Below are 26110 nucleotides of genomic sequence, written 5' to 3' on the forward strand. Positions count from 1 at the left end.
CCGGACTTCATGCGATGACAGGGCATTAGTGAGGAAGGAAAGAGGAACATGGTAGGGGTGAAGTTCACACTGGGCTTAGACCCATTAGGAGGGGAGGCGATTCATGGAGGTTACAGCACGGAGGACCTGACGTGCTCTGCAGAGTGGGGGTTCTGCCAGAAGAAAGAAGCCCTTGGCGGGTCTTAAGCAATGGAGCCATCCCTGGGGGCTGGTGGGACGGCTGGGTTGGAAGCGGGGAGAGGACGAGTCTGGCCCCGGCTGGGGCTAGGCTGAAGGGAGCGGGCATCACGGAGGCTGAACGCAGCCCGTGTTGTCCTTCCAGGTACCTGATCCCTTGCAACCACATGATGCTGAGCCAGAGGTGGGCCGTGAAGGAGAGAGACTGCTACTCTGTGTCTGCGGCCAAGCTGCTCGCCCTGACCCCTGTCTGCTGCTCCAGCGGGATCACCCTGATGCTTGGCGACCAGGAGAGGGATTATATTCTCTGGTCGAAGTGGACGCACGATAGTGCAGGTAAAGGGCCCTGGCTAGTGAATGGAAGGATGCCAGGTGTCATTCCTCCTCGGGGTGTGTGTCTCTTTGGGCAGACAGGGCATAATGTCCTGGGTCCCATTTCTTTTATGAATCCCTGGGTGGTTGGTGGTTTTCTTCTGCGTCTGGAGTTATAGCCACTTTGTAATCAATGTGCACTGGGATGCCCACCAGTCCCCGGGTCAGTGTTCCCAGACTTTTATTTTAACTGGGCTTCCTGGTGGCCTCCTCAGAGCACAGATACAGAAACATGTACCAGCAAGTCTTTTTAAACAGAATTGGGGTGGGGGTGTGGAGATGGTTCTAGCTAAGATTTTAATTTCCCTTATTTTAATTTCCAAAATGACTCATTTGTGGATGCTTGCCTGCCAACAACATATCATTGTAAAACTTAAAATTTGTGAGATGAGGGACACCTGGGTAGCTCAGTCATTAAGCGTCCGCCTTCGGCCCAGGTCATGATCTCATGGTCCTGGGATCGAGCCCTGCATCCGCGGGAAGTCTGCTTCTCCCTCTCCCACTTGTGTTCCCTCTTTTGCTGTCTTTCTCTCTCTGTTAAATAAATAAAACCTTAAAAGAAATTTTCAGATGGCAGCAGTATCTGATTCATTTGATTAACCTACAGTGGGCTTTTTAAAAAAAAATAACACAAATATTCTGTTTTTTAAAAATAGGAGTTATAGTAATTGCGCTGTTTGCCAGCTACGGTTGATCTTATGCAAGTAAACTTTAATTGGTCCCCTGGATCAGCCTGGTCTCTCAGGCAGGCAGCTGTAACAAAGGGGGATTTGTTCATGCTTAGTGGTCAGAAGGCTGTTTCAGTTCAGGGAGGTTCTGCCTGACCTGTGACCGCTAGGAAAGAGTCCAGCTCTGGGACTGACCCCAGTGTTTCCAGTTTGTATTCTGATGTCCCCCCAAACAATGTCATCCTGTCTACCCAGGTACCGTCCTGTCCGATAAAGCAAGTTTCGTCTAAGAGTGAGCTCCTTGACTAAGAAAATATCAGGGTGTTTGGTGTCAGTGTAATTGTTACAAATTAAGGTTGTCACACTGATTCTTTAAATAAAGGTACACTGTGTCATGGAAATTAGTAATTTATGTGACAGGGGAACAAGTTGTATTTTAAAGATACTTTCCTCTTAGGTGCTAGTACAGATATCTTCTATTTTCCCACCAGTAGTGAGCTTTTAGAACCTATTTGAAAATTGATGTCTTCTTTATTTACTAAGAAAGTTGTTTCAAGAATGATTCTGGGGCTGACCTTGCTGCAGAATTCGAAATTTAAGTTAAGCAGACAATGGCTGAGTGCCCCCAACTTTGGCCACGTTCTTTCCTTAATCCTGTGAAGAAAGTAGTGCTTCCATTTTACAGATGAAAAAATGTACTCAGAGGAAGTGACCCATCCAGGGTTCACAGCTGATAGATCTTCTGATCCCCAAGTCCACGTTCTTTTGGGGTGCTTTCCAGTGCATGGGTGCCCTAATGGATGGATGGTTGCATAGGCAGGCGGGTAGACAGGTCATGTCATCTCCAATTCTGGCCCCACCTCCTAGAGATTTAGGTGACAAAGAAACAAAGATGCTTGCAAATGTGCGGCATCGAACAAAGTGAGCACAGAGGTTGCCCTCAAACAGATCTTCTGTCTCTGAGCCTCAGTTTCTTTGTCTGTAAATGAGGCCAATGCTATCTGCCATAGAAGGCTGTTGGGAGGAGCAATTAGTGTTGGTAAAGCACCCGCCATAGGAGAAATGGTGGAGTTCTAGGTCTCCTCTGGCTGTGCTGAGGGTAGGGGTTCTGTTCCCAGCATTTTTAATTCTTTCTTTCTTTCTTTTTTTTTTTTTTTTAAAGATTATTTATTTGTTTATAGAGAGCATGATGGGGGGAGGGTCAGAAGAAGAATGAGGGAGAGAGAGAATCTCAAGCAAATGCAGACCTTGATCCCAAGACCCTGAAATCATGACCCGAGCTGAAATCAAGAGTTGGAAGCTTAACCAATTGAGCCACCCAGGCGCCCCCTTAGCATTCTTTCTTAAAAACAAATATATTTTTTTTATTATTCAGAAATCATTTAATCAGAAATTATTAGAACTAAAGTAGCTGGTGAGACAGAATCTTAGCACCCGAGTGAGTCCTACCTGAGTCCCCTGCCTGTGTTGCCTGTGTTGGCAAGAGAGGGGCTCGTTCTGATGTGTCTGTGCCTCCCGTGGCAGGGACCACCGAACAGCCACCAGCTGAGGCGTTCTCTCCGTCGGCCTGCATCGTGGAGTACGGCAAAGCCCTGGACGTCAGCTACCTGCAGTACCTGTGGGAGGCCCACGCCAACATCCTCTGCTGCATGAGGGACTGCCGAGCCTGGTCCGCCCTGTATGACGGAGACTCTCCTGACCCTGAGACCTTTTGCCAGGGTCTGACAGAGGACAGTGCTCTCACCCCTACCTATCCAGTGTTCCGGCTCCCACAGCAGCTCCCCAGGAAGACCGGCCCCGTGCTGGCTCCAAGAAAGGACAAGAGCCAGACAGAATTGGAGTGGGATGATAGCTACGACACGGGCATCTCCTCGGGGGCAGACATAGGTTCCCCTGGGCCTTTCGATGATCTGGAGAATTCAGGCCCTCCAGCACCTGTCGATCCCCCCAAACACATCCAGGAGATGAAGAAGAACGCCATCCTGCTCTTCAAAGGGTCCTACATCGAGGAGTCTGACTTCCAGGATGATGTGATGGTGTACAGGCTGTGTGCCGAGAAGGATGCTGAGGAGACGAGGGATTCCCAGGAGGGGAGCGCAAGGCCCTCCAGCCCAGCCCAGACTGACGATCGGGCCCTTACCCTGAGCAACGGCCCCCTGCCCCGTGCTCAGTCAGAAACAGACTCAGAGGAGGAACAGAATAGGGACAGTTCAGACCCGTTTCAAAATGTATCCGAGGAAACGAAACAAGAAGACAAGCCTGAGACAGCCCTAGAATCGAACTCCGAGTCAGCGCCTCCCCTCTCTGAGGTGGAGCACAATTCAGACCCAATGGAGGTGAATCCGGGGGCTGACGATTTCATTGCCCAGTATGACCAAATCATTAAGGAACTGGATTCTGGCACCGAGGGCTCGATAGAACAGAAGTTCCCCTCCCCTGATCTCTTGAATCTCTCCAAAGAGCAAAAGGGGAAGGAAGAAGAGAGTGAAAGAGAAAAGGAGGAAGCAGAAGAGGGGAAGAAGGCCCTGGAAGAGGAAGAGGACGACTTTGATTCTTTTATAGCAGAAACCCCCACCACGGATACCGTGCCATCCCCGTTTGGGGCGAGAGATGAGCCTGCCTTTGCCAGTCACCGTCCTGTGAGGACTCAGAGCACCCCATTCACAGGTGATGATCTTGAATTGCTTTCTGAGTTCTGCTTTTGAAAATACGTGTAGGTATTGTGACAGGAAAGGGAAGTAGGGAGAGGGAAGGAGCATTATCAGTTTTCTTAACAGAGGGGTCCAAGTATTTCCGTGAAGAGCAGAGAGGGGTGGTTTCGTTTTCAATTTATTTTATCCTGTCGTTCTAGCAGCCCCCCCCCCACCACAGCCAGTCAGAGGACATATTACACAGTCGAGTAACTACTTCCCATGATACTTGTGTGATAAAGTGAGGGGACTGATGAAACCACACCAAAAAATCCAGTCTCATTATTTAATAGCCTCATTTTCTTTAGTTTAATTACTTTTTGTCCACAACGTGTGTTTTTGGATGTATTGAAGAAATGATGGTGGTTTCCCTCACGAGAATGTATGCTGCACGAAGGTGCGGGGGTTGGGTTGTTCTCTGCACTCTGTTCTCTGCACCTGCTGAGTAAATGTGGCTGTGTACACACATCAGAGACCATGGGCATTAATTACACCTTTGCTTCAGAGCTTGTTATCATCACAGAACCTTTCCCCAAAAATAAGCAGACTAGACCACTTTAACTCTGGGGGTGACACACCCCCAACAACAAGGAGCAATCATATGAGAGCCGAGGGCCTAGGACAGGATAAGTGGATCGAGTTGAGGAATTGATAGAAAACATCCTGAAATAGTAGCTAGTAAAACCCGAATCTGCCTCCCAGAGGGAACTGGAGGGGAGTGTTTATCAAACACAGGGAAGGCTGGGGCGGGACCCCTGAACAGTGTTCAGGCAGTGAGGAGAGGTCCCATTAGGAGCTGACCTCACAGAGGGACAGGCCATAACCTTGGAGTCGGGCCTGTGGGGGGATCCTGGCTCTAGCACTTGCAGCTGTGAGGTCCTGAACCCTCCGATTGCTCCTGTGGGGCCGAAATGGGCTCGTGGGCGCAGGAGTGTGTGTGTTGTTATTCCCCTCGCCACTTCTGCTGAGGCTTGCCCTTCCCTGGCAGGCAGCCAGCAGCTGGGTGAGTCTATACTAGGCTCCACCTGCTTGGGTCACCCCAAAGAGGAGAAACCACGATATCTTCTGGTCCGCCCCCGGAAGGCTTAATGTGATTTCAAGTAGCTCTTGCCCCTCCTCCAGGATTTATTCATCTATTTACTGGTGCCTGACAATTTATTTAAAGAGGGAGAAAGCTTTTAATCCCACAATGAAAAGGCTTGAGGTTCTAGTTGAGGTAACATTTCAGTGTGAATGGGTTTTAATTAAAATCCAATCAGTCAGTCCATTATAGTAAGAAGGATTAGATAATCTCAGTTTTCCCAGGTGGTGGGGGGGGGGAGGGGAGGGGGCAGGAGGGCCCTGGCTGCCTGAAGGAGGGGCAGAGAGCTTAGTGTTGGGGAAAGGGACACTAGTCCCCCCAATTTGCCTGGGGCCTGCCCTCTTGACTCTGACCAGGTGGACATCCCCACTTCACAGTTGCTCTCCCGGAAGGAGATGCCAGGAAATCCCAGCTTTCTTAGAAAGGAGCTTCAGTCCTGGGAAATATGTAGATTGAGGAAACAATGTCTAGCGTAGGGCAAGAAATAAAAGCTAATACAACACCTTATTAAATAATACCAATATTTTGTATAGGATACACAGGAGAACCAACACAATGTAATGGTTTTTGATGCATAGAAGTAATTTTAACCAAAACTTTGGTTTTTTTTTTCCTCCTTTGAAATTCATACACAACTTTAGGAAAACATCTTTCCTCCTAATTTTGTAGTTTTGCAACTTCTGAGTGTGCTGTAGCAGTAGGCTTAACTTCCATCCCTCCATGGGATCCTGATTTCCCCTGAAATGAATTCACTGCTCAGCAAAATCAAAGCATTCCATTTCATTTATCTAATTACTTTATCTGTGCATTCAGTAACATTTGATTTATCTCCTAATACTTGGCAGGTTCTAGGCAAGATGCTAAAGACAGAAAAATGAAGGAATTCCCAGGCTTTCAGAGGAGGCATTGACAAAGAACTGTACTCACTTAGAAATGCATTATTAGTGATTGTCTGCCACGCTCTAGGGGAGCCCTGAGTGGGGGGAATGGGAAAGACTTCCCGGAGAAGGGGCACAAATGGGGGACAGGAGCTGCCAGGTAAAAATGGCCGGGAAGGATTGCCCTGGGCAGAGGAGACAAGGGTCAGAAGATGAAGGAGCCTGGCCATGTGTGCATGTGTGAGTCAGGTGAGGCAGTGAGGTGTTTGAGACGGGGAGCCAGAAAGCTCTGGAAGTGAGACGGGGCTGGCGGTGGGGAGGTCTTTGGGCTAAGCTGAGTAACGGGCTGTGTGTGGCCTGGGAGTGTTGCAGTTGACAAGTGACGAGACTGGTCTGTGTGTGCAAGGCCACCTGGAGCTCACTGCAGGGGGTGAGGTGCTGTCAGAAGAGCAGGTGGGAGACGTTTATCACTGGATCAGAATTCAGAATGCCCTAGTGCTTTGTTCCTGGGAACGTGTCATGGGCTGTATGCACGCCTGTGTGCCAAGACATATGTCACAAAGATGTTCACTGCAGTGTTGTTTATGATAGAAAAAGATTGTAAACATCCCACATGTCCACCAGGAGGAGACCATTTGACTAATGTACCCAAGGCAACCAAATAGCTTGTGGCCTTGAGATGAAGGTGCAGGTTGCTCCGTGCTAGAGGGAATGCAAGAGGCAGAGCAGTGTGGGGAGAGTGTTGTCATTTGGTCAGGTAAAACCCCCAAACCAACCAGACAGACAGACCGACAAACACACACACACACACACACACACACACACACACACACACACACACAGGGTGGGGAGTCTGCTTGTCCTAGAAGAGGAGAAGGAGGAGAAATGGGCTGTCTAGCCCTGAACACAGCTGTGGCTTTCTGAGTTGTATCTGAGTTTTTTCTGATTTTCAGCTGCTTATGAGTTTCCCCTAGCAACTGTTTGTTGCTAAGCAGTTTTCTTTTGAAGTGCTAGAAATCAACTGAGACTAAAAGGGGAAACTGAAAGGGTTCCACGTATGTTTCTTATTGCACATGGTAAAAAATTGTAATTAATGTCATTGGTGCATTAGGACAGTCGCTGGCCTTGACCTAATGATCTGTTGTGCAAGGGAGCTGGTGTTGCCACTCACTCTCCACAGGGGGCTGGGTGGATGTCCCCCCCTGAAGGAGTGGCAGACTGGAGCTGGTCTGTCCTGGCCCTGTGCACTCAGCCGCCTTCCTGTGAGCAGGGTGGCCCCGTAGGCCAAGGGTGGCATTGGGCCGTGGGAGGGCAGTTGTGGGCTCACGTCAAAGACGTGTTTATGGGAGATTCTGCCCACCTGAAATGACTTAGGTCACCCATCCTTGCTCCCTCTGGAGGGAAACAGAGCCTGAGCCAGGGACTGTAGGGGCATTGGGGTAGGGTAAGGGGGTTGGGGGTAGGGATAAGACAGGAAAGGCTGGGCCGAGTAGAGGAGGGCAGCCGCCTTCTCCCTGTCCATCTATCTGGACAGCTTGAATTGTGATGTCTTAAGAAGAGTTACCAGTGACATTTCTGGGGGTTTTGCTGAAGCCCCATGAAGTTGTTTGCAAAGTGGGATCTAATCCTGTTTCTGGCTGCACTGTATTCGACAGAGCCTCCCAGCTGTGTTCTGTGAGCAAGGCCTCTGCCAAGGCTCTCTATTTGAAGAGGTCACTGAACGCCCGTGTTGTGTGATGGGACCCAGGAGCTCTGTCCCGTCCCAGAGGTGGGGAAGTTGAGGCTAATGTAAACACACAAGGGGCTGGTCCCTTTTTTGTTTGAGTCCCCTACAGAAACACCCGCTGTCACGGCAGCGATGGGAGTCTTGCCTTTGTCTGTTACTTGCTTGGATGGGTAAGGGTTTAAGATTGGTGTTGCTGTTCCTTGAGGATGTCTTCTGTTTTCTTGTAAAGGGTTTTACTCTCTCACACCACCAAGGCTTCCGAATGAAGCATCTTGTGGTGAAGTATGTTTTTGTTAAACTCGTATTAATGTTGGTGACATCTTCACAAGGCACGTTTATTCATCAAGGGGGATGTGCTTTTGTTAGAAATATGCCGTAGTTTCCAGGCACCATCCATAGCTCTGCTGGGGGAAATACAGAATACTCATTCATTTTGCTTAATGGATCACTTTTATGGTAAAAATGGAAAACGTCTTCAAGTCATTTGTTAATGCCAGATGAATTTTTTTGATTTTTCACTGTCTTCAGTGAATTCCAACATAGAGCATATTCATTTTCTGGTGATCCAAATTGATCAAAGCTCCTTTTTGCCTAATTATTTATGAGTGGCTTTTGTAGTCCTATAGCTTTTCTTTCTTGAGGAACCTGTGACACCTCAAACTTTACCTTCTGAAAGTGAGTAAAGTTACGGCCCAGGCCTCACTCAGCCCTGGCTTGTCCCTTCCTCCCGTTCTTCTGCCTTGTGATATTTGATGAGACAGAATCTTTCTCCTGGTACTCACTGGGGACAGATAGTCCCTGCTGATGGCGTACTGTTTACGGTGCTGCTGTTTTGTACCATAGTTCTATGTGTTTGGTATTATTTACTAACATAAAGGCTTTTTATGTTACTAAAATGTACATACACGCAGCACCCCAGTACGTGCCCTCCTGAGGTGAGGAGCACCGTGTCTTTGAGTTTGGCAGTCCCCAGAAAGCCAGCAGCAGGACGGAGAAGTAGGTTTTAATTTCTAAAATGAAATTACTTGTCCTCTGGCCTTTGTCAAGGGTTGTGATAATTTCCCAAGTATCCGAGCTGCTCATGGAATGAAACTAGCAGCTCCCATGTGTGTGTGTCTGCTTTCTCTTGCTGGGGGTGGCTTGTTCTGGGTTCCGGGTTGCGTCGGGACACGCTGGGGTGCCCCCTTGGTGGCTGGGTCTGATTTGTACCCAGCAGGCCCACGGTTGGTAGCCGGCCAAGCGGCTCCTTCGCTGCGGAGGCAAGATGTCCCCGGGGCCAGGCCATATCTGAGGCCGCGCGCTCTTCCTGCAGGCCCCTTCATCAGCGTGGTCCTGTCGAAGCTGGAGAACATGCTGGAGAACTCTCTCCACGTTAATTTGCTGCTCATCGGGATCATCACGCAGCTGGCCAGCTACCCCCAGCCACTCCTGCGCTCCTTTCTGCTCAACACCAACATGGTCTTCCAGCCGAGCGTGCGTTCTCTCTACCAGGTAGGTTGCCGAGCCCACACCCACCCCTGTCGGCGTCACTGGGGTGCGTGGGCGGGGTGCCTCCCTCTTGTCCTCCGGCGTCTGGCTGTTTCTCACTTGCCTCCTGTTCTACTTCATTTGCTCTCCTTCCCCGTCCTAGTATGCCGGTTGTGTCGATTATTCGAGACAGATTGCAAAGCCCTGTTGAGTCTGAGATTTCGAGGGTGCCCCACCACGAACACCCAGGCTGTTAAAAGCAAGCAAACGCCTAATATCCTAAAAGTTACTGTGGCGAGGGCTGCCCCTGAGGGATGCATTGGAAGCGAGGCTGGAATTCCACTGTGCAGTATTGACATCATTAAGTATCGTGTGTGACAGGTCCTCGCATCGGTGAAAACAAGATCGAGCAGTTTGCTTCCGTGGAGAGAGACTTCCCAGGGCTCCTCATACAAGCCCAGCAGTACCTGCTCTTCCGAGTGGACATGTCTGACCTGACCCCCGAGTTGCTAACCAAAGGTAGGCCAGGGGGCTCCCCTGGGTCTCCAGCTCTTCCTCCACATCCCCAGCCTCCTTCCTGATTGGGGTCCGCAGATGCCGTGCTGGCTCCTGGGCCTTCAGAGCCTCTAAATACGTTTTCCTGTTTACCCGACAGCGAGGGGCTTCCCCCAAGTGACCTTCCACCTCAAGAGAGATCCCTCTGCATGCAGCTGGCCTGCTCCTGCCGGGAGGGCTTCATAGGCCTTTGGTCTCCCGCCCCAACGGTGGATTGGGGAAGGAGTGCTGTGCGCTGTCGCTTGGCTAGAATAAAGACCTTGGCACATGTGGGCCAGCAAGAGGCATTATGGGTACACTCAGAACCATATTTTGGCCGATCCTACCCTGAGGAGGGCATCAGTTCTCTTTATTATGTTTTCAGAGACTCTCAGGCCCCAAATAAATGTGCTTGAGGGCTCTAGAAGGGAGAAACTATTCACCTGGACTTGGGAGAAGTCAAGTTTATGCTCAGTTTATAATTTCCCAGAGCACCTTTCTGTCAGCTCTAGAGGGCCCGGCTGGGGAAGAGTGGTGGTTGGTGCCAAGCAGAGAGCCTGAAGCTGTCCTGCGGGCTGGCCAGGCCGGGGGCACCTCTGGTTTGCCTCAGTTAAGTGCTGGCTGGGCGGATTTGGTGCCTAGTTGTCTTCTGACCCTCAGCTTAAGCCAAATTGAGGGCAAACTAGAAATGCCCGGTATTGGGCTGGTTTTTGCTTGTCCCCACACAGACACACCAGCCTTGTGGCAGGTGAACAGTGGGGACTGTGGGGCTCTGGGTCCCAGGCTAAAGGCATGTGATCAGAAACAAGATTGAGAGTGAGAAGCAGAATGTAACTTGGGGCCAGTTTTAAATCTATAGGGGAAGCTGAAAAGATCCCAGAACTCTAGTGGCTTGACCTTGTCTCTTGACCTTGTCTGCAGCTGTTTGATCTTGGTCACTGGGCCTCCCTGGGTCCTCCTGTTCCTTGACTTTTAAATGAAGGATTTATTTTCCATCTCCAGTCCTTTCTGGCTGTGAAGAGCCTTCAGGGCATTGCAAGGCAAATCTTGAAAGGAAGGTGGGCCTCGGCCAACTGGAAGATGAGGGGACAGCCTTTAAGATTCGGGCCCCTGGAGAAGAGCAGACCAAGCCAGACCATTCATGGAGGGGGAGGAGCCCCCACATCTCCGTGGAAAAGTAGACTGTGGGCCCCATGTGGCTTCTCCTAGCTCATGGATGGCTGGTCTGTTAGCGATGTTCCTCTTGATTCCGGGGCTTGCTGTGGTCACTCACCCTGGGGTGTTAGCTTTCATGCGTAACAAACCAGGGCAACAACTCAGTGGCTTTAAAGGACGCCATTTATGGGGCTCCTGAGTCTGTGCGCATGGTGACCTGGGGGTTCTGATCGGGGCGGGGGGGCTTGGCGGGTTTTGGCTGGACTTACGTGTGTAGCCTTTGGTGGGTGGCTGGGTGTCTGGGATGGCCCCACTCACAGGGTGGTAGCTGGCTGGGCTGATGGGGATGGTGGGGGTGGAGGTATTTCTCCTCATCCACGAGGTTAGACAGGGCTCGTCGACATCGTGGCTGTAGGGTTGCAAGAGCCAGAGCAGGAGTGTACAAAATCTTCTGAGGCTCTGTCTTGGGACCCAAACATGGTCAAATCTGCTGCATTCTTTTGGCCAAGGCAGGTCATTGGGTGAGCCCAGGTTCAAGAATGGAGCAAACCTTCTGCCTCTCCATGGGAAGAACTGTAAGAATTGTGGCCATTTTTGCAGTTGGTGGACAGAAGGTGACACGAGTCTCCTTATATTACACCCCGTGTCTGCTATTGTTCATTCGTAATTTTCAATTTGTTAAGTGCTTCCCCAGACCGCTTTATTTTCAAATCGCACTGTGGAGTGGGCCAGGAACGTACTGTTGGCTTCGTTTTCGGATAAGGCAGCTGAAATCAGAGGCTTGGAGTAGTCAGCCGGGGGCACAAAGCTCAAGTGCCTGAGAGTGGCCTGCCCGGCGTGCAGAGCTGAGGGCACAGATGCCGACCGGCTTCTCAGGCTCTCCTTGACGCACGCATTCTGGGTGAGTGGTGAAGGGGTGAGGTGTGGTGGGGATTGCTCACACTTGGCGCTCTGTCCTGGCTTCCAATGGTCTCATGACAGTAGCTGCCAGGTAGGTGCCCAGGGGAACGTGAACTCATTCGTGCCACATGTGGTTATCAAATTAGTCAGCCAAGAGTTGATGCTTCCTAAGGTCTGTGAAGTTCAGGGGGCTCTGACTTGTGAGAAGCTTCCCTCGGGGAAGAAGACTTTCCTTTACCTTCAGGTGAAACTTCCAGCTTCGTTCAGATTCCCAGAGTGGCGCAGCGAGGTTTATTTCCACCTCGCTGGGGTCCAAGTATCTGCCCGGAGCAGCGGGTTTTCAACAAGGACCCCGAGCACTCAAAACCAAGGGTTTATATAGCATTTTCAAGGCACTTTTCCATACATACATACATACATTCCATACATACATATCTTGCACCCCACTTTGACAGTTTAACTTTGTTTAACCTTTTGCCACCCCAGGGTCACCCTGGAGCCGTCCTGGCGGTTAAGTGAGATTTAGGTTTAGAAGAAATTTAGCTTTATTTACATTTCCTTCTGCCTCAGCCCTCTTCAGTTTTATGGTGGGGAGGGTGACCTTAGGCCTTGAGGAACTGAGCCACCAGTCTCTGGAAATTGGGCCATTGAAGAGATAGCCCTTTTTGTTGTAAATCACTGGGATATTTGCAAACCAAGGGAGACTCCTGTCTTGCAGGATTGTGATCTCTGCAAGTTAACTATTTGTTTTCTTTAACATCTGGTCCCTGTGGCGCCATCGCCTAACTGCCCTGGTGGTATATGATTAAGTTGTTTCTTAGGTTTTAGCCACTTTCTCTCATCTCAAGTTATGTGTGTCATGTGGGCTGGTTAGGGACACAGTGAAATGGCTTCCCGGCCCTCAGGATGGCCATTCTTCTGCTAACCCACTCTTACAGAGCAAGGTGCCAGGTTTTGCTTTGCCAAGATGGCTGTACTTATGTCAGGGCTAGGAGGTGGGTACAGCCTTGTTTGTCTTGGCCTCCACACCTGGAGCTGGTTTCCGGGACTTGTTTTTAAGTCCCCTGGGGACTTGGAGGGGAGCAGGGACAGTTTAAGGGTTAAACAACAAAGTATATTGTTTAACCTCAGTGGAAGCCTCTGGCTAAAATAAAAAATATAAAATAGGTCCTTACAAGTTGAATCCGGGAACGTGCTTGAGAGTTCTGGTAATGGGCCAAATATTGGGGTTCGCACTGTTGGGGAGCTGTGGGTTCTAACACTGTGGATGGAGGATGAGTACCAAATGGATTTCTTGCCTCACTTTGAAATCTTGCTAGTATTCGTCTTGAGAACCCTCTGTTGCAGCTTTTCAGACCCAGGGCAACATTTGAGAAAACGACTCCTGATTTGGACATTTATTCATACTTCCCCTCTTTCTGCCTTTTTCTTCAGGTGCTTGTCTGTGCTTGTTGAACCCTGTTAGGATGGGTGGAACCCTGGGTGCCCGCAGCCAGATCTGCTTTGTACCCTGGGTCCTGCGTTCCCTTGGGCTCCTGGCAGCCCTGGGGAAAAATGAGCCTCCTAACTAATGCTTCAAACAGAAGTACAGGTCCCTGTGTCCCCTGCTCCGGGGTGGGAAGACTTCCAGTGCCGGCTGTCACGTTGTCATCCTTGAGATTGCTGATCTCTGGGCTCAGCCACTTCCCCTCAAATACTTTCCAAATCTCAGAGGTGGTATTTACTTGTATTTAGTTCTTTTCAGTGTCCTTTCAGATCTCTGGTTCTGGGGGGGGAGGTCAGGTCGGTGGTATTTCCATTGTACAGAAGAGGAAATGGAGACGTTGTATGATCAGCTAGGTGCCTGGTAGGTGAAATCCATGACTCGGGTCTCCTTGCTGCTGAGCTTGGTGGTGCTCCGTGACCCATGGAGAGGCCACTCCTATGCTGATCGCACAGCCCTCAGTAAGGAGCTCCCTGCAAGTCCTCACCGTGCACGTTCTTGCCTTCAGTAGTGAAGACAGTTTTGATTCTTGGATTCAAGTGGGTAAATGAGCCTTAGTAATGACACTTTTTTTTTAAGTGGTGACACTTTTTTGAATTCATGATCAAGCTAGATAAATGAGCCACAAAAACCCTTTTTGAGGAGAAAAAGAGGCGTGAATGTGAAAGAGAAGATGGAGATGAGGCATATGAACCAGCTCCGGGGAGATTAGTTGGAAGGAAGACCTGATATTGGCCAGTTCCTCCCCTCATTCACTCAGCGAATGTTTATTAGCTTCTACTATGAATAAGGAAGCGTGCTGGGGGCCATGAAGGACACATCACTTATGGGCACGGCTCTCACAAATCTCAGAGTCTGGTAGAGGACTGAAAACCCAAGAACACAAGGCTAGAGGCAGTGTAGGCCTTAGCTGGTTAATAAAATGCAGCGTGAGGCCAGCAGCGCAGGGGATGGCCTGTGGGGCAGGAAACAGGAAGTCTCTGTGAAGTCAGTGGCAGGTGAATTGTTAATGGTTGATGGATGACCCATTAAGAGGCCCCTGTGTATGTTACACCTATTGACTCATTGTGGTTTTTCTTTTTAACCTCTTTTTTTGTTCGTTTATTGAGGCATAATTAACATATAATGTTATGTTAGTTTTACATGTACAACATTGATTCAGCAATTCTGTGCATTCCTCAGCGGTCACTGTGGGACATCTAGTCCCCGTCTGTTACCACCCATTATTACAGTGTTATTAACTGTACTCCCATGCTTTACTTTTCATCTCTGTGACATCTATTTTATAACAGAAGTTATAGTTACATAAGGGGTACAGAAGTGTGTACCCTTTAATCCCCTTCATCTATTTCCCCTAGCCCCCCACCATCTCTCTTCAGTCTACCACCAGTTTGTTCTCTGTGTTTGAGAGTCTGTTTTGTCTGTTTTTCTTTGTTCATTTTGTTTCTTAACTTTCACATATAAGTGAAATCATATGGCATTTGTCTTTTTCTAACTTACTTCATAATACCCTCTAGGTTCATCCCTGTTGTGGCAAATGGCAAGAACTCATTCTTTTTTATGGCTAATAATCCATTGTGTACACACACACACACACACACACACACAAAACACCTTTATTTAAAAAAATTTTTTTTTAATTTTTTAAAGATTTTAAAATCAGAGGGAGCAAGCGCATAAGCAGGGGAAGCAGCAGGCAGAGGGAGAAGCAGCCTCTCCACTGGGCAGGGAGCCTGATGCAGGACTTGATCCCAGGATCTAGGATCATGACCTGAGTTGAAGGCAGTCATTTAACCAAATGAGCCTCCCGGGCACTACTCACACTACACCTTTATTCATTCATCCATCAGTGGACATTTAGGTTAACTTCTATATCTTGGCTATTGTAAATAATGCTGTAGTGAACATACGGGTGCACAAATCTTTTCAAGTTAGTGTTTTTGTTTTCTTTGAATAATACCCCAAAGTGGACTTAATGGATCATATGGCATTTCTATTTTTGGCAAGCTCCATACTATTTCCCATAGTGGCTGCACCAGTTTGCCTTCTCACCAACAGTGCACGAGGGTTCCTTTTTCTCCACATCCTCACCAACACTTGTTACTTCTCATCTGTTTGAGTCTAGCCATGCTAACAGGTGTAAAGTGATAGTTCATCATGGTCTCGTTATTTCAGGTCTTCTGCCAACATTTAATTGGATTATTTGTGTTTTTAGTGTTGCGTTGCTTATTGACTCATTGAATCCTTAAAGCAACTCTGTGAGCTTTTGACACCTGAGGACATCAAAATACAGACAGGTAAAGCATCCTCTCTACTGTTGCTCAGCCAGTGAGCAGAGGAGTCTGTGCCCTTCTTAGCCACCGCCAGTAAGCTGTAGAGGTACAGAGATATGGGGGAGGTAATTCCACAAGTGGAATCCTGGCCTGGAACTATTGCCCATGAGTCCCACTGTGCGCTCTTCTCCAGGCCGGCTTCCTTCGTGAGCTTTGCTGGGCCCTTTGAAGAGCTGCGGTGCTGGGGGCTGGCAAGGGGGTGTGAAGGGGGTGGTCTCCAAGGTGGGCAGTGTACATTGGTGGCGTCAACACTTTTGTCCTCTGTGGTCGGGACGTGTTGTGGGTTTCCGCTAAAAGGTAGCAGCAGACCGATTCTCAGCAACTCTTCCAGTTTTTTATGGCATGAACTGTGATAAACTTTAATCTAAAAGATATTTAAAGCAGTAAAGCAGAAGAGTTTTTTTTTTTTTTTAACACTAAAGACTATAGGAGTGAGATGTGGAAAGTACTATAAATGTCAAGAATTTTTAGTACTGTAGTTAAGCAACACTCTTCTCAGAGTGTTGAAAAATGGGACTGAATTCTAAAAAGCAGCCAAAATAATGAAGAGCTTGAATGTAATGATTTATAAAGAGTGGTGAGACTGTTTGAATAGGGGCAGAAGGAGGCATAAATAATTCCTATAAATATATGAAGCGCTGAAGATATTTAAGAATTAAGGAGTCGGAAAGTTGAACCATTTTAATTAGTAAAACTGATTTGATATGGAAATGCAACTCATCTGAATACATTCAAGTTTGGGCTCATCTTATCTCAGACCCGGGTTACTGAAACTGAGATGGAAACCCCTGGAAACTTTTCTTTTTTTTTTTTTAATTTTTTTTATTTTAAAGATTTTTATTTATTTATTTATTTATTTGACAGAGAGAGATCACAAGTAGACGGAGAGGAAGGCAGAGAGAGAGAGAGAGGGAAGCAGGCTTCTCGCCGAGCAGAGAGCCCGATGCGGGACTCGATCCCAGGACCCTGAGATCATGACCTGAGCCGAAGGCAGCGGCCCAACCCACTGAGCCACCCAGGCGCCCCATCCCTGGAAACTTTTCTTAAACGGAGGCTTCCAAGCCACGTGCTGCCACTAGATAGATGCCCACAGTTATGCAAAGTTCCCGGTCTGGTTGGTCTTACCAGCACCCAACCTCCTTTCCGTTATTTCCAACCTTTAAAAGGCTTTTTCCATTCTCTCCTCCAAAAAGGCCTGGAGGTCCTGGCCTCGAGAAACCGGGGTCCTGAGGATGTCCTCGGGCCTGAGCTGCAGAGAGCTCCCAGAAGCTTCCTCCACCCAGCTTGTCTTGGGCAGCTGTGCTGTGTGATTAGGGCTTGACGGGTAACGGTAGAATGGTCTCCCCCCGGCCCCCGCCCAGTACCAGGAGGTTGGCAAGAGCAGGTAGAGCGTCGGGACTCCCCCAGTGACATGTAGTGAGCTAAGTCTTCCTCCAGTTGATGCAGTGACAACGTGTTTTCCCTTCGCCGTGACCTGGGCATGGAAGGTTCCTAATCAGCCTATTTTCTTGCCACAATTCCCGTACGAAGTTCCTTGCACAGGATTCGGGATGAATCTCTTGCATCATATGCCCCATGCTGGAGGCTATCTGCAAGTGTGTGTGCTGCAGGGTGGATGGGATGCGCACTCCAGGGCTGTGTCTTGAGACTTGAGTGACAGGGACTGAAGCCACTACCAGACAGCGCACCAGCCCCCCAACCCCCAACTTCACCGGAGAGGGCAGGCCTGAAGGACCAGGGAGCGTCACCATGTCTGTTTTCTCTCTGGTTTCAGATCCCATTCAGGATGCTTCCAGGACAGGAATCGGCAAGAACCTTTTAGATGGTCCCCCAAGAGTGCTTCAGCCCTTCCTGACAAACAGAGCCAAGGTGGCTGGGGTGCCCCCAAGCCTGCCCCTGCCAGTGAAGAACACCATGCTGGCCGCTGCCCTCTTCCCTGAGTTCCTCAAGGAACTAGCTGCCTTGGCCCAGGAACACTCCATTCTGTGCTACAAGATCCTGGGTGACTTTGAGGACTCCTATTGTTAGCTTTTTTTTTTAATAGAGGTTCTTGATTTTTTAAGGTTTTAGTGTCTTGACTGAATGTTAAATGCAAAGCTGCTTACAGAAATTTCTACTTTGATATTTCCTGACAATACTTGATTTGTGGGGAGGGCGATTTTCTGTCTACCTCCTCTCTCTCTAGCCGGGTCTTTCCACCTTCTGTAGAATGTCAGTCTCATAAGCTGGTGGCTCCTTTGGCAGGTTTTCTTTCTTCCCCCTCAAGATTTTCGGTTGTTATCCTCCCATCCCGGTGAGTCACTCCTCTTGCAGCTCAGATCACACTAAGCAAAAACTGGGGTTTGGTAGCTTCTGGAAGTACTCCATGTCAGAAGGCTAATAAGCTCTTCAACAGCAGGGAAGATGGCCCATCTCCGTTGCCTTCTGCATCTGGGCTCCATTTTATAAAAGGGAAGAATAAAGATGGAGCCCCTCTTGCCTCCATCACACAAGCACATAGCTTCTGTCCCTTTGCATTTTCCTTCCAAGGTTTGCACTCTGCCCAACACGTTGCCTTATGGTGCGGGCAAACCCGCTGGTCTCAGCTCTCTGCTGGGAGGTCAGATGGAGTTGCGGAGAATTTGGAATGCGGGGAGACTTTCTTGTTGCTTGAGAGCTTTCTTTAATCCGTGTATCACTACCTAAGCACTGGAAACAGCCTTATTTTAGTAAGATTTGCACAAAATGAAATATACTTATGCAAACTGTTACATTGGTTTTTAGAAGTCTAATCTGATGAAGAAAGCAGGGTATCATATACGTATCATTATTTTTTTAAGTGTTTTCTGAAAGGAAAACAGATGAACTGGTGAAGCTGTTTCACAGGGGGCTTTTTGGTGGGGGGGGTCAGCAGGAGTATGAAGTGGGGGGAAAAGGATAAAGGTAAACTAGATGCAACTTGTAAAAACAAACTGGCGATTATTTTAGATTCTGTTCACGTCCTCTCCTGTGTTGCACTGTGCAGAGAAACAGGAACCGGACGGCCACTCTGGGACCTGGGATGTGAGTGTGGACAGGTCACGGGGAACCCTGCAAAGCCCAGTGCCTGGCGGTGACTCATGGCATGCGGCAGTGCTGCCTTCTGAGTAATGGGGTTCATTAGAAGGTCCCAACATGATGCATTAGTGCCTCTGTGCTGCTTGGCTGCCTGCTCCAAGAGGTGCAATTATGCTTAGCACCGGTCTCCTTAAGCCACCAAAATAACCGTGCTGTTAAAGATGAGACCATAAACAGCTGATGTCTGTGGATATTCAGCCCCGCCCCGCTTTGGGCAGGTGAGAAGCACAAAACAAGGGTGATGGGCCTCCCTATTGGGAGGGAAACTGGAAGCTCCAGCTCTCCTTTTTTTTTTTTGTGGGCGGGGCTGCCTGGGGGCAGCCCTAGGTGTGGTGCCAGGAGTGTGGGTCTGGGCTTAATGGGGGTGGGGGGGCAGAATCACATCTGAGACCCTGCAGGGCAGAGACTGCTGCCCTTCTCTGCCTTGTGTGGATCTTGGAGCAGCTCTGTGTAGAGAGAGAGCCAGCCCGTGGAATGAGGGCCCCAGGAGACCTGGTCTGGGCTAGGAGACTCTTACAAGTCAGCGTCCCAGTGCTTCCCAGTCCAAGCAAGAAACCAAAGATGTCCGCTTCTGGCTTCACATCTGTCTGTCTTGAAAAATGGTCTGCCCCGCTGTGGTCCGCAGTGGGAACGTCTGTGGCCCAACAGACTGGCCTGTTTGTGGCTTCCTGGCACTCACTGGTACTGGCAAACCCCCAGCTCTCCCCTGGAAAAGAAGGTGACTTAAGGTAGAGAAAAAGGGACAGGAAGATGGAATTTAAACTGTAATTTATTTTCCTCTAGCTTTGTTTTGCACAAGTGTTTATCTTCCAGTTTGGACATACCAGGTATGTAAAATGCAAACGTCATACCTGGAAAAGTATATTTCTTAGCTTTTTGATGTGATGCACACCTGTCTCCCTTATCTGGTGTTGGCATTCATTCTTCTTCAGTCTGTGTTGCTTTATCATAGAACTCCACAGCCTCGAGTAGAAGGTGCCCTTTTAGGAAAGAGATGGCTTTTGTGTCTCCTAGCATTTTTAAAATAGGTACTGAACTAGACTTAACTTAAAGGAGGACAGGGTTGACTAGTGTCTGGGGTGGCAGGCAGGAAAATTAACTTCTGCGCTGTCGGTGGCGGTGGGGGGGCGAGGCGCTGGTAGCAAACTCACATGATAACTCTATTTGGAGTTGGGGACTGGTTCATCTTTCTGAATCCAGTATAGGCCTCCTCCAGAGTATTGTGTTCAGGGGTTTTCAAAATGAAGTCAGAAATGTGACCAGGAAATACATTATGGAGACTTGGAAAACCCCACACGGTCAAGGGAAACAGCCAGGTGGCTTAGCTGAGGATGGTTCAGAGAATGGTGTGGACATAAGAGGAGAAATAGCAGAGTCCTGAGGCTGTAAACAGGAGAAGGACAAATCCTGAGGGGTTCGGAGGAAAGAGCTTTGATTTGATTATACTGTACAGCAGGTGGGTGATGATGGGAACGCCTTGGTGGGAAAAAATAAGTAGAATATTCCAAACAAAGTAATAGGTGAGGCCCTTAGAAATTTGTTTTTTGTCACGTGTTTGGGGAAAATCTGTGAAGATACTGGCATGCTTTAAAAAGTGGTCACAGAGTGTGGTCACTTCTCCACGTGGCCGGCTCCCCTCAGACGCTGTGGTACTTGCTTGAGGGCACAGTTTTGCCGCAGCCCTGAGGTTGGCGTCGCTGTGTCTAGCGTGATGGTCCTGGGCAGTAAAAGTGACTGGAAGGTTCCTGGAACCTCACACATAAATTTCAATTCATAATGCTGGGTCTGAGGTAAAGTTCTAGATAGAGTGAATTTTATGATTCAGAGTATATGCGAGCAATGGGATATTTAAAATTGACTTTTGGAATCACCAAGTAAATGTTTTTAAAATTTCAGGCAAAGAAATTCCAGGTGAGTTTAGCCTAAAATACAGTTTCTTGGGGGATACATTACAATTCCCCAGCCATGAAATGGGGATGCTGGAGTAACCAGCTAAAGAGATGTGATTTTCGTTATCAGTAGATAACTTCCTTTCCTCGGTATTTAGAGGAATCATGAAACTGCTGCCCGTTTGCCTTGTACTGTCTTGGAAAATAATTTGATGTATTGATGGGTTGGAACTGAGGTCTCTATCGTGTGTAGGGAGGGCGCATTCAGGTCTTTCTTGGGTTCCCAGGAGTACCTTTGTGGCTAGTGGCTTTAATTTAGACCAGATGTAGTTGATTTCCAATCTACTGAGACCTCGTGGAGCTGTGGTGTTGTCAGGAGAGCGACCTCGCAGGAACAGGCTCCAAAAACAGGACACAAGAGTATTTGGGTTGCCTGTTCCATTTGGGCGGCCAGTGGTACTCAGGGTGGAAAGCTGTTTTGACATCTCTGAATGCGCTTGGTTGCCGTGGTCATGTTGGGTTGATGTCCAGCTCTGTTCCGAGGTGCGGACTTGTGGAAGGGCTGCGCATTCTCAGTCCGGATCCGGGTGCCTAGCTCTTGGGAGGGAGGGGCTGCATGGGGGTGGGGGTGGAGGCCACGGCGCAGGTGTTACGGGAAGTGTGTCCAGCATAAGCTCCGATTCTCATTTAAGGGCAGCTCGGATTAATTGCTAACTACCGGCCCTGCATTTATTGACATGGCTCTCCAGCTTGCCATTTTTATGAAACATTCTCTTGCAGAACATTTATTCCTGCACGTGCTCCTTCAGGTCAGTGGCCAGGGCCGGTGTACCTGCGGCTTGCTGTGAATCTCAGCCAGCTCTGCGGTGTTGGCTTTTCCTGGAAGCTGTGGTCCTCCTGGCAGCTGGGGCCACCCCCACTCTCAGTCACTGAGAAGATCCTTGCAGGTCCCTTCCCGCTTCAGCCCTCATTCTGTCAACCACACAGCCCTCGCTGTCCATCAGATCACAGCCTAACACAGAACACTGTAGAGCTGGTTTCTACTCCAGCCTTAAATCACATCATCGAGGAAGCATTTTTAGAAAATGGAGTTGAAAAAAAAAAAAAGAAAATGGAGTTGATTTTCTTTTTTCCCTCTAAACCTGATTTAGAACAAGCTCTTTGGAAGACTAAGAATTGTTTCGGGCAATTTTGCCTCAGTGAATCCTATGTTCAGGCGTTTGTTAGGCCATTACTTGTTTCAGAGAACAGGTTACCCTGGCGGCTCGTTAACTGGATAAACATAGCGTTAGTGAAAGACTTTTGGTGAGGTTCTGCAGGGAGGAAGATGGGGACGGGGCGGGGGAGGCCTTTAGTTCCTTGGTGCCTGTACTTAGGATCCTAAGAAAGATGATCATTTTAGCTAGGACTGACCCTTCCCATCCCATTGGGTCGTTGTGTATTTTGTTCCCATCTCAAGACATGTGAGTATACCTAACTCACCGTCAGCCACACAAGTTACCAGACCGCCCATAGGCATGGTCGGTATGCGTTCAATGTGTTATTCAGGCATCCTTTGGGGAGCTTAAGTTTACTATGTCATTTCAGAACCTGACAAGGGTGATGGAAGCTCTTGGGCCAGATTATAAATTTCGTGGAGCTGAGGCTGCAGAAGTCCGTGCTTCTGAGTGTGTCCGCTGACTTTTTATTGGGACAAGCCTGCAAAAGACCTATAACAGGCCCCTTTCTGCCCTGGAGATATTTTTAAGAGGGAATTTGGTGTTGATCTTACCTAAATGATTTTTGCTAAATTGTTTGACTAAGGGAGGCAATGAGACAGAATTTCAATCAGATTCTATCCATTTTTCACTTAAGGGTCAGCCACGTTCACAAATAACCCATGAATACGTTTGTCTAAGATCTGCTAGAGAAGCGTGGTGGCCGTTTCTGTGCTGCTCCTGGTACTGGGTAAATAACGTGGCCTTTGAGACAGACTCAGTGTGTGTTTTTTTCCCAAGAGTCACTATGTAGAATCCTTGAAATGGTGCAGCACATTCAACAGAAATGAAAAAGATGATATGAATTGTGGGTCATTCCCATAAGCTGTGTATTGAGTTAATCAACTCAAAGCTCTAGGAGGGTGTGTACTTTAAAAAGTTCCATTGCCTTATTCCAGATAAGCAATAATTACAAAAGTGTACGTGTGTACGCTCAGCTAAAACTTGCTGAACTTGGTATAAATAACAATTAGCTTCCTCTTCCTGGGGCATGTATACTTTGAAAGATAGTAAGAGAAGTTCACCTTGATACATAAGCCTGGACAGAGCCAAGAAGCTCCTTCCCAGACCCAGATGTCCAGAATTTAAAAGCCTACTTGTTGGCAGCACCAACCTCTCATACCAAAAGTCCCCACGAAAGGCTGTCTGCTAATTTTGTTTTATAAATTTAATCAACATTTGCTAAAGTTATTCTGTGCCAGGTAGTGTGCTGAGTGTTGAGGCTGGCGTTCCTGACCTCCCACCAGAACCAACCAACGTCCTTTTCAAGTAACAGAACACATGGTTTGGGCATGGCCAGGTAAAGCAGGTTCACGCCAACCTGGGAAAGAGCCAGTTTTCCAGCACATTCCCCCCTCAGCCTATAGGTGTGTGGATTCCAATGACAGATGGCAATGGCTTTACTGAGGACACGACTCCTACATTTTAATGAGATTTTCATTGGAACAGCAAACAAGCAGACTGAATTCTCACTCATGCAAAGACATATTTAAAATTGTATTTCAGGTCTGTTTATGAGCAGAGCCATACTCTGTGAATTTCTGACATTGTTATGCAAACATATCTTTGAATATACAGTCAGGTTCCAAGGATGATATCTGAGCTATGCTTTGATTTCACTTTTTTTATTAGCAGTTGTAACAACATTAACTGTCCAATATTCAGGATTTCAGAAGTGGGCATTTGAGACCATGGGGCTGCTGTCAGAGGTGGACAGTCATCACCATAAAGACCAGGTGTTCTCATGACGGCATTTTTCTCTGGAAGTGATCAGTTCATGGTACAGTTTACATCGGATATAACAGTTTTGGTAAACTGTCTCCATCCAGATGCCTCCCCACCCCCATCACCCATTTAAGCAAGGCCTTGATTTAAAATGATCTGGAAAGATCCCCCAGTGGCTTCTGTGAAAAGTTTGATGTCCAAGAAGCCAGACCTTTGGTGAAAATGGGAGTTTGTAAAACAAAACCAAACCCTATTATTTCTTACAAAACAACGATCCTGCCAGAATCCAGTCTCGGACTGTCTTGCCCATTTGCAATTCAGACTTGCAATGCGAGGAGAGAGAATGGACTCTTTCCCTCTGGAAAAGGAAAAAAAATATCTTAGTTCTAGGTCTAGTAGTTTTCAGTATCGAAGAGAATGCATTCGGGCTACAAGGCCTCCTGGTGAGGGAACACCTCCTCTCACAATATTCTGGGTCACTCATGGTGGTTTTTGTAAGTTTCTGTTTAAAACCTTACCTCTTCATGCTTGTCTGGAATAAACCACACACAACTGGTTTCCTTTCTGATTCTGCTTCTCTGGCTAGGTCAGACGGAGGTTCTCGCGCCACTCTGAGGTAGGGAAGTCCGGGGCAGTGGCCGGCAGCTGGAGCCTGGTTCATTGCTACACTGACTATAGGGAAGGTCTGCTCGTCCGCAAGGCCCCCAGCTGCCAAAGCAGCCCCGTCTGTGAGGGCAATGCTCGGATTCTCCTTAGCAGCTAGAGGATTCAGTGCAAAATCTGAGACTCCGAAGAGTCTGTTCTTCTCCGGATGCCAGTTTGACATGTGCTTTTAAAGAGCAGCCTTTGGGAAACTGGTCCTTACGTGTGGGGAGTCAGAGGGAACAGAGGCGCTCAGGGCGCAAAGGGGCGCTCGGGTGCAGGAAAGAGAAGTGCATTCCTGTCCCAAGCACCGGGGTGAAGGTGGCCCACCCTTCATGAAGATGTTGTTAACGGCATCACGATTACTGTTTAAGGTCAAGATTCTGATGTACGTAAGCTTATAATCTTATTCTTCCCAGGCAAAACAAATCAATGTTACAGCTTTTTCCCCCCTTTTTATCTTTCTTTGGCCTGGGTTGGGGGAGAGGGAGTTGTCAACTATACAATCTTTGAAGTGTAACAATTTTTTATGTGATATTCCAGTATATATTTTATTCATTAAATTTATTTGAAAATGTTTTTTGTTCTTTTTTTCAAAAAAATTTTTCACTTAATTCTCAGACCTCTACCTTCCAGGATCCCTAGGAAGCTCAACGGGCCATGTCACTTTTAGTCCTCGGATGAGGGAATGTAAGGAAGACTAACGCTCTCCTTCCTGTCCGCACGAGGCCTCCTGAGGCTGATGTGTGTTCACAACGTGTCAATTCTGTGGTGGTTTTTCGCTCCACTCCTCTACTCTCAGGTCTAAAATACTGCATGCCAACGAATGAAAAGTTCTCTTAGAACGGTGACAGCCTCTGAAACAGGGTCTCACTTAGTTCTGCATCACTGAGCGCTGGAAATGTGCTGTTTCTTTACCACCAACGCAGCTGGAACCAGTCTGATGTCCAAGAGGCAGCCGGGCTGTCTGTGCAGGTGGCATCCCGTGGCTGGGGCCTGGGAGGCACTGGTATGTCCAGCCACTGGATGGCACGTGTCATGGGCTCCAGTTCTCAGTCACGGTCGCTCTGCTCTCCCTTGGGCACAGAGGGACCTGGGACGGCTCATGGCTACAGCTTCCTCTCCAGGATCTCCTTTATCGCAGTTGGGTCTGCTCGGCTGAGAGTTGCTTTTCGGACCAACCCAATCAGTTTGTTTATAGCTCTGGGGTTCCCCCTCTTCACGTCCATTACCTTTAAAGATAGAAACTATTTTAGAGAAGAAAATAATGACATGCATACCTAAAAATGCAAAGTTAAGGTTTATGTTTACTGAAACTTAAATTCAGTTTCTTTTCTGTTAGTATTAGATATAAAATGAGACAAGGAAGGAGGAGGGGGTGATCTTCTGAGGAGGTATCTGGGCTCCTGTCACAGGATGTTGGCCATGGTGCCTTTTGAGAAAGTGGACAAGAAGAGGGCTGTGACGTATCACGAGGGACTGCCTACAGTGAGAGCTGGCACATGGGGACGAGGGTGCTGTCCTGGGCAGCGCACTGACATGAGGACACGGAGCTTCTTGGTCTTGGGGGTAACCAAAGATGAATGATCTGGTGTAGTTGGAGCGAGGCCCTTCTCTAATCCCCCAGTGGAGGTCAGCAGACACTGAAATGCATGGCTTTCCTTCTGCCCCCGACTCCCTGCCAGGAAGATGTGTTTATCAGAAAACAAATCCACCAAAGGGCAATTCTCCGGGGGCACTTGGGTTGCGGAGTGTGGTGGGCAAGATGGGCACAACAAAAGCAGGAGGCTCCAGATTCCTATCCAACAGCATGGACTGTCAGGGCCACCCACCATGACCTTCTCCTCTGCCACATCTCGATGGGTAATGACATCCGTGTGTATCTGCACTAAGTGCTACAGAATGAGTCCAAGCTGGAAAGTGTGTCTTTATCAGTCACTACAGATGAGGCAGGGAGATGGGAGATTGCCGAGACCCAGCGCAAGCTCATTTACCTTATCGAGAGCTCTTTTCAGAGCTGTTAGTGTCCCTGGCAAGC

General features: G+C 48.4%; 2 protein-coding genes across 7 annotated transcripts in view; one reads left to right on the forward strand and one right to left on the reverse strand.

Moving 5' to 3' along the window:
* FHIP1A (FHF complex subunit HOOK interacting protein 1A) overlaps positions 1–26110 on the forward strand; it is a 279678-nt gene that overhangs the window by 213666 nt on the left and 39902 nt on the right. For 4 of the 6 annotated variants that reach the window (XM_047717642.1, XM_047717638.1, XM_047717641.1 and 1 more), the window contains 4 exons: positions 323–513; positions 2742–3884; positions 8905–9083; positions 9441–9578. In XM_047717642.1, the coding sequence (XP_047573598.1) occupies positions 323–513; positions 2742–3884; positions 8905–9083; positions 9441–9557 (1630 nt within the window). In that variant the 3' untranslated portion in view covers positions 9558–9578. Of the gene's footprint in view, positions 1–322; positions 514–2741; positions 3885–8904; positions 9088–9425; positions 9579–17238; positions 24651–26110 lie in introns of those variants that run through there. The other 2 variants (XM_047717644.1, XM_047717639.1) reach the window with 2 other exon arrangements.
* GATB (glutamyl-tRNA amidotransferase subunit B) overlaps positions 24620–26110 on the reverse strand; it is a 102413-nt gene continuing 100922 nt past the window's right edge. The window contains exon 13 of the mRNA XM_047717645.1: positions 24620–25304. Coding sequence (XP_047573601.1) covers positions 25182–25304 — 123 coding nt within the window. The 3' untranslated portion in view covers positions 24620–25181. The remainder of the gene's footprint in view (positions 25305–26110) is intronic.

The sequence above is a fragment of the Lutra lutra genome, chromosome 2 (assembly GCF_902655055.1).
Source record: "Lutra lutra chromosome 2, mLutLut1.2, whole genome shotgun sequence".
Classification (NCBI taxonomy): Eukaryota; Metazoa; Chordata; class Mammalia; order Carnivora; family Mustelidae; genus Lutra; species Lutra lutra.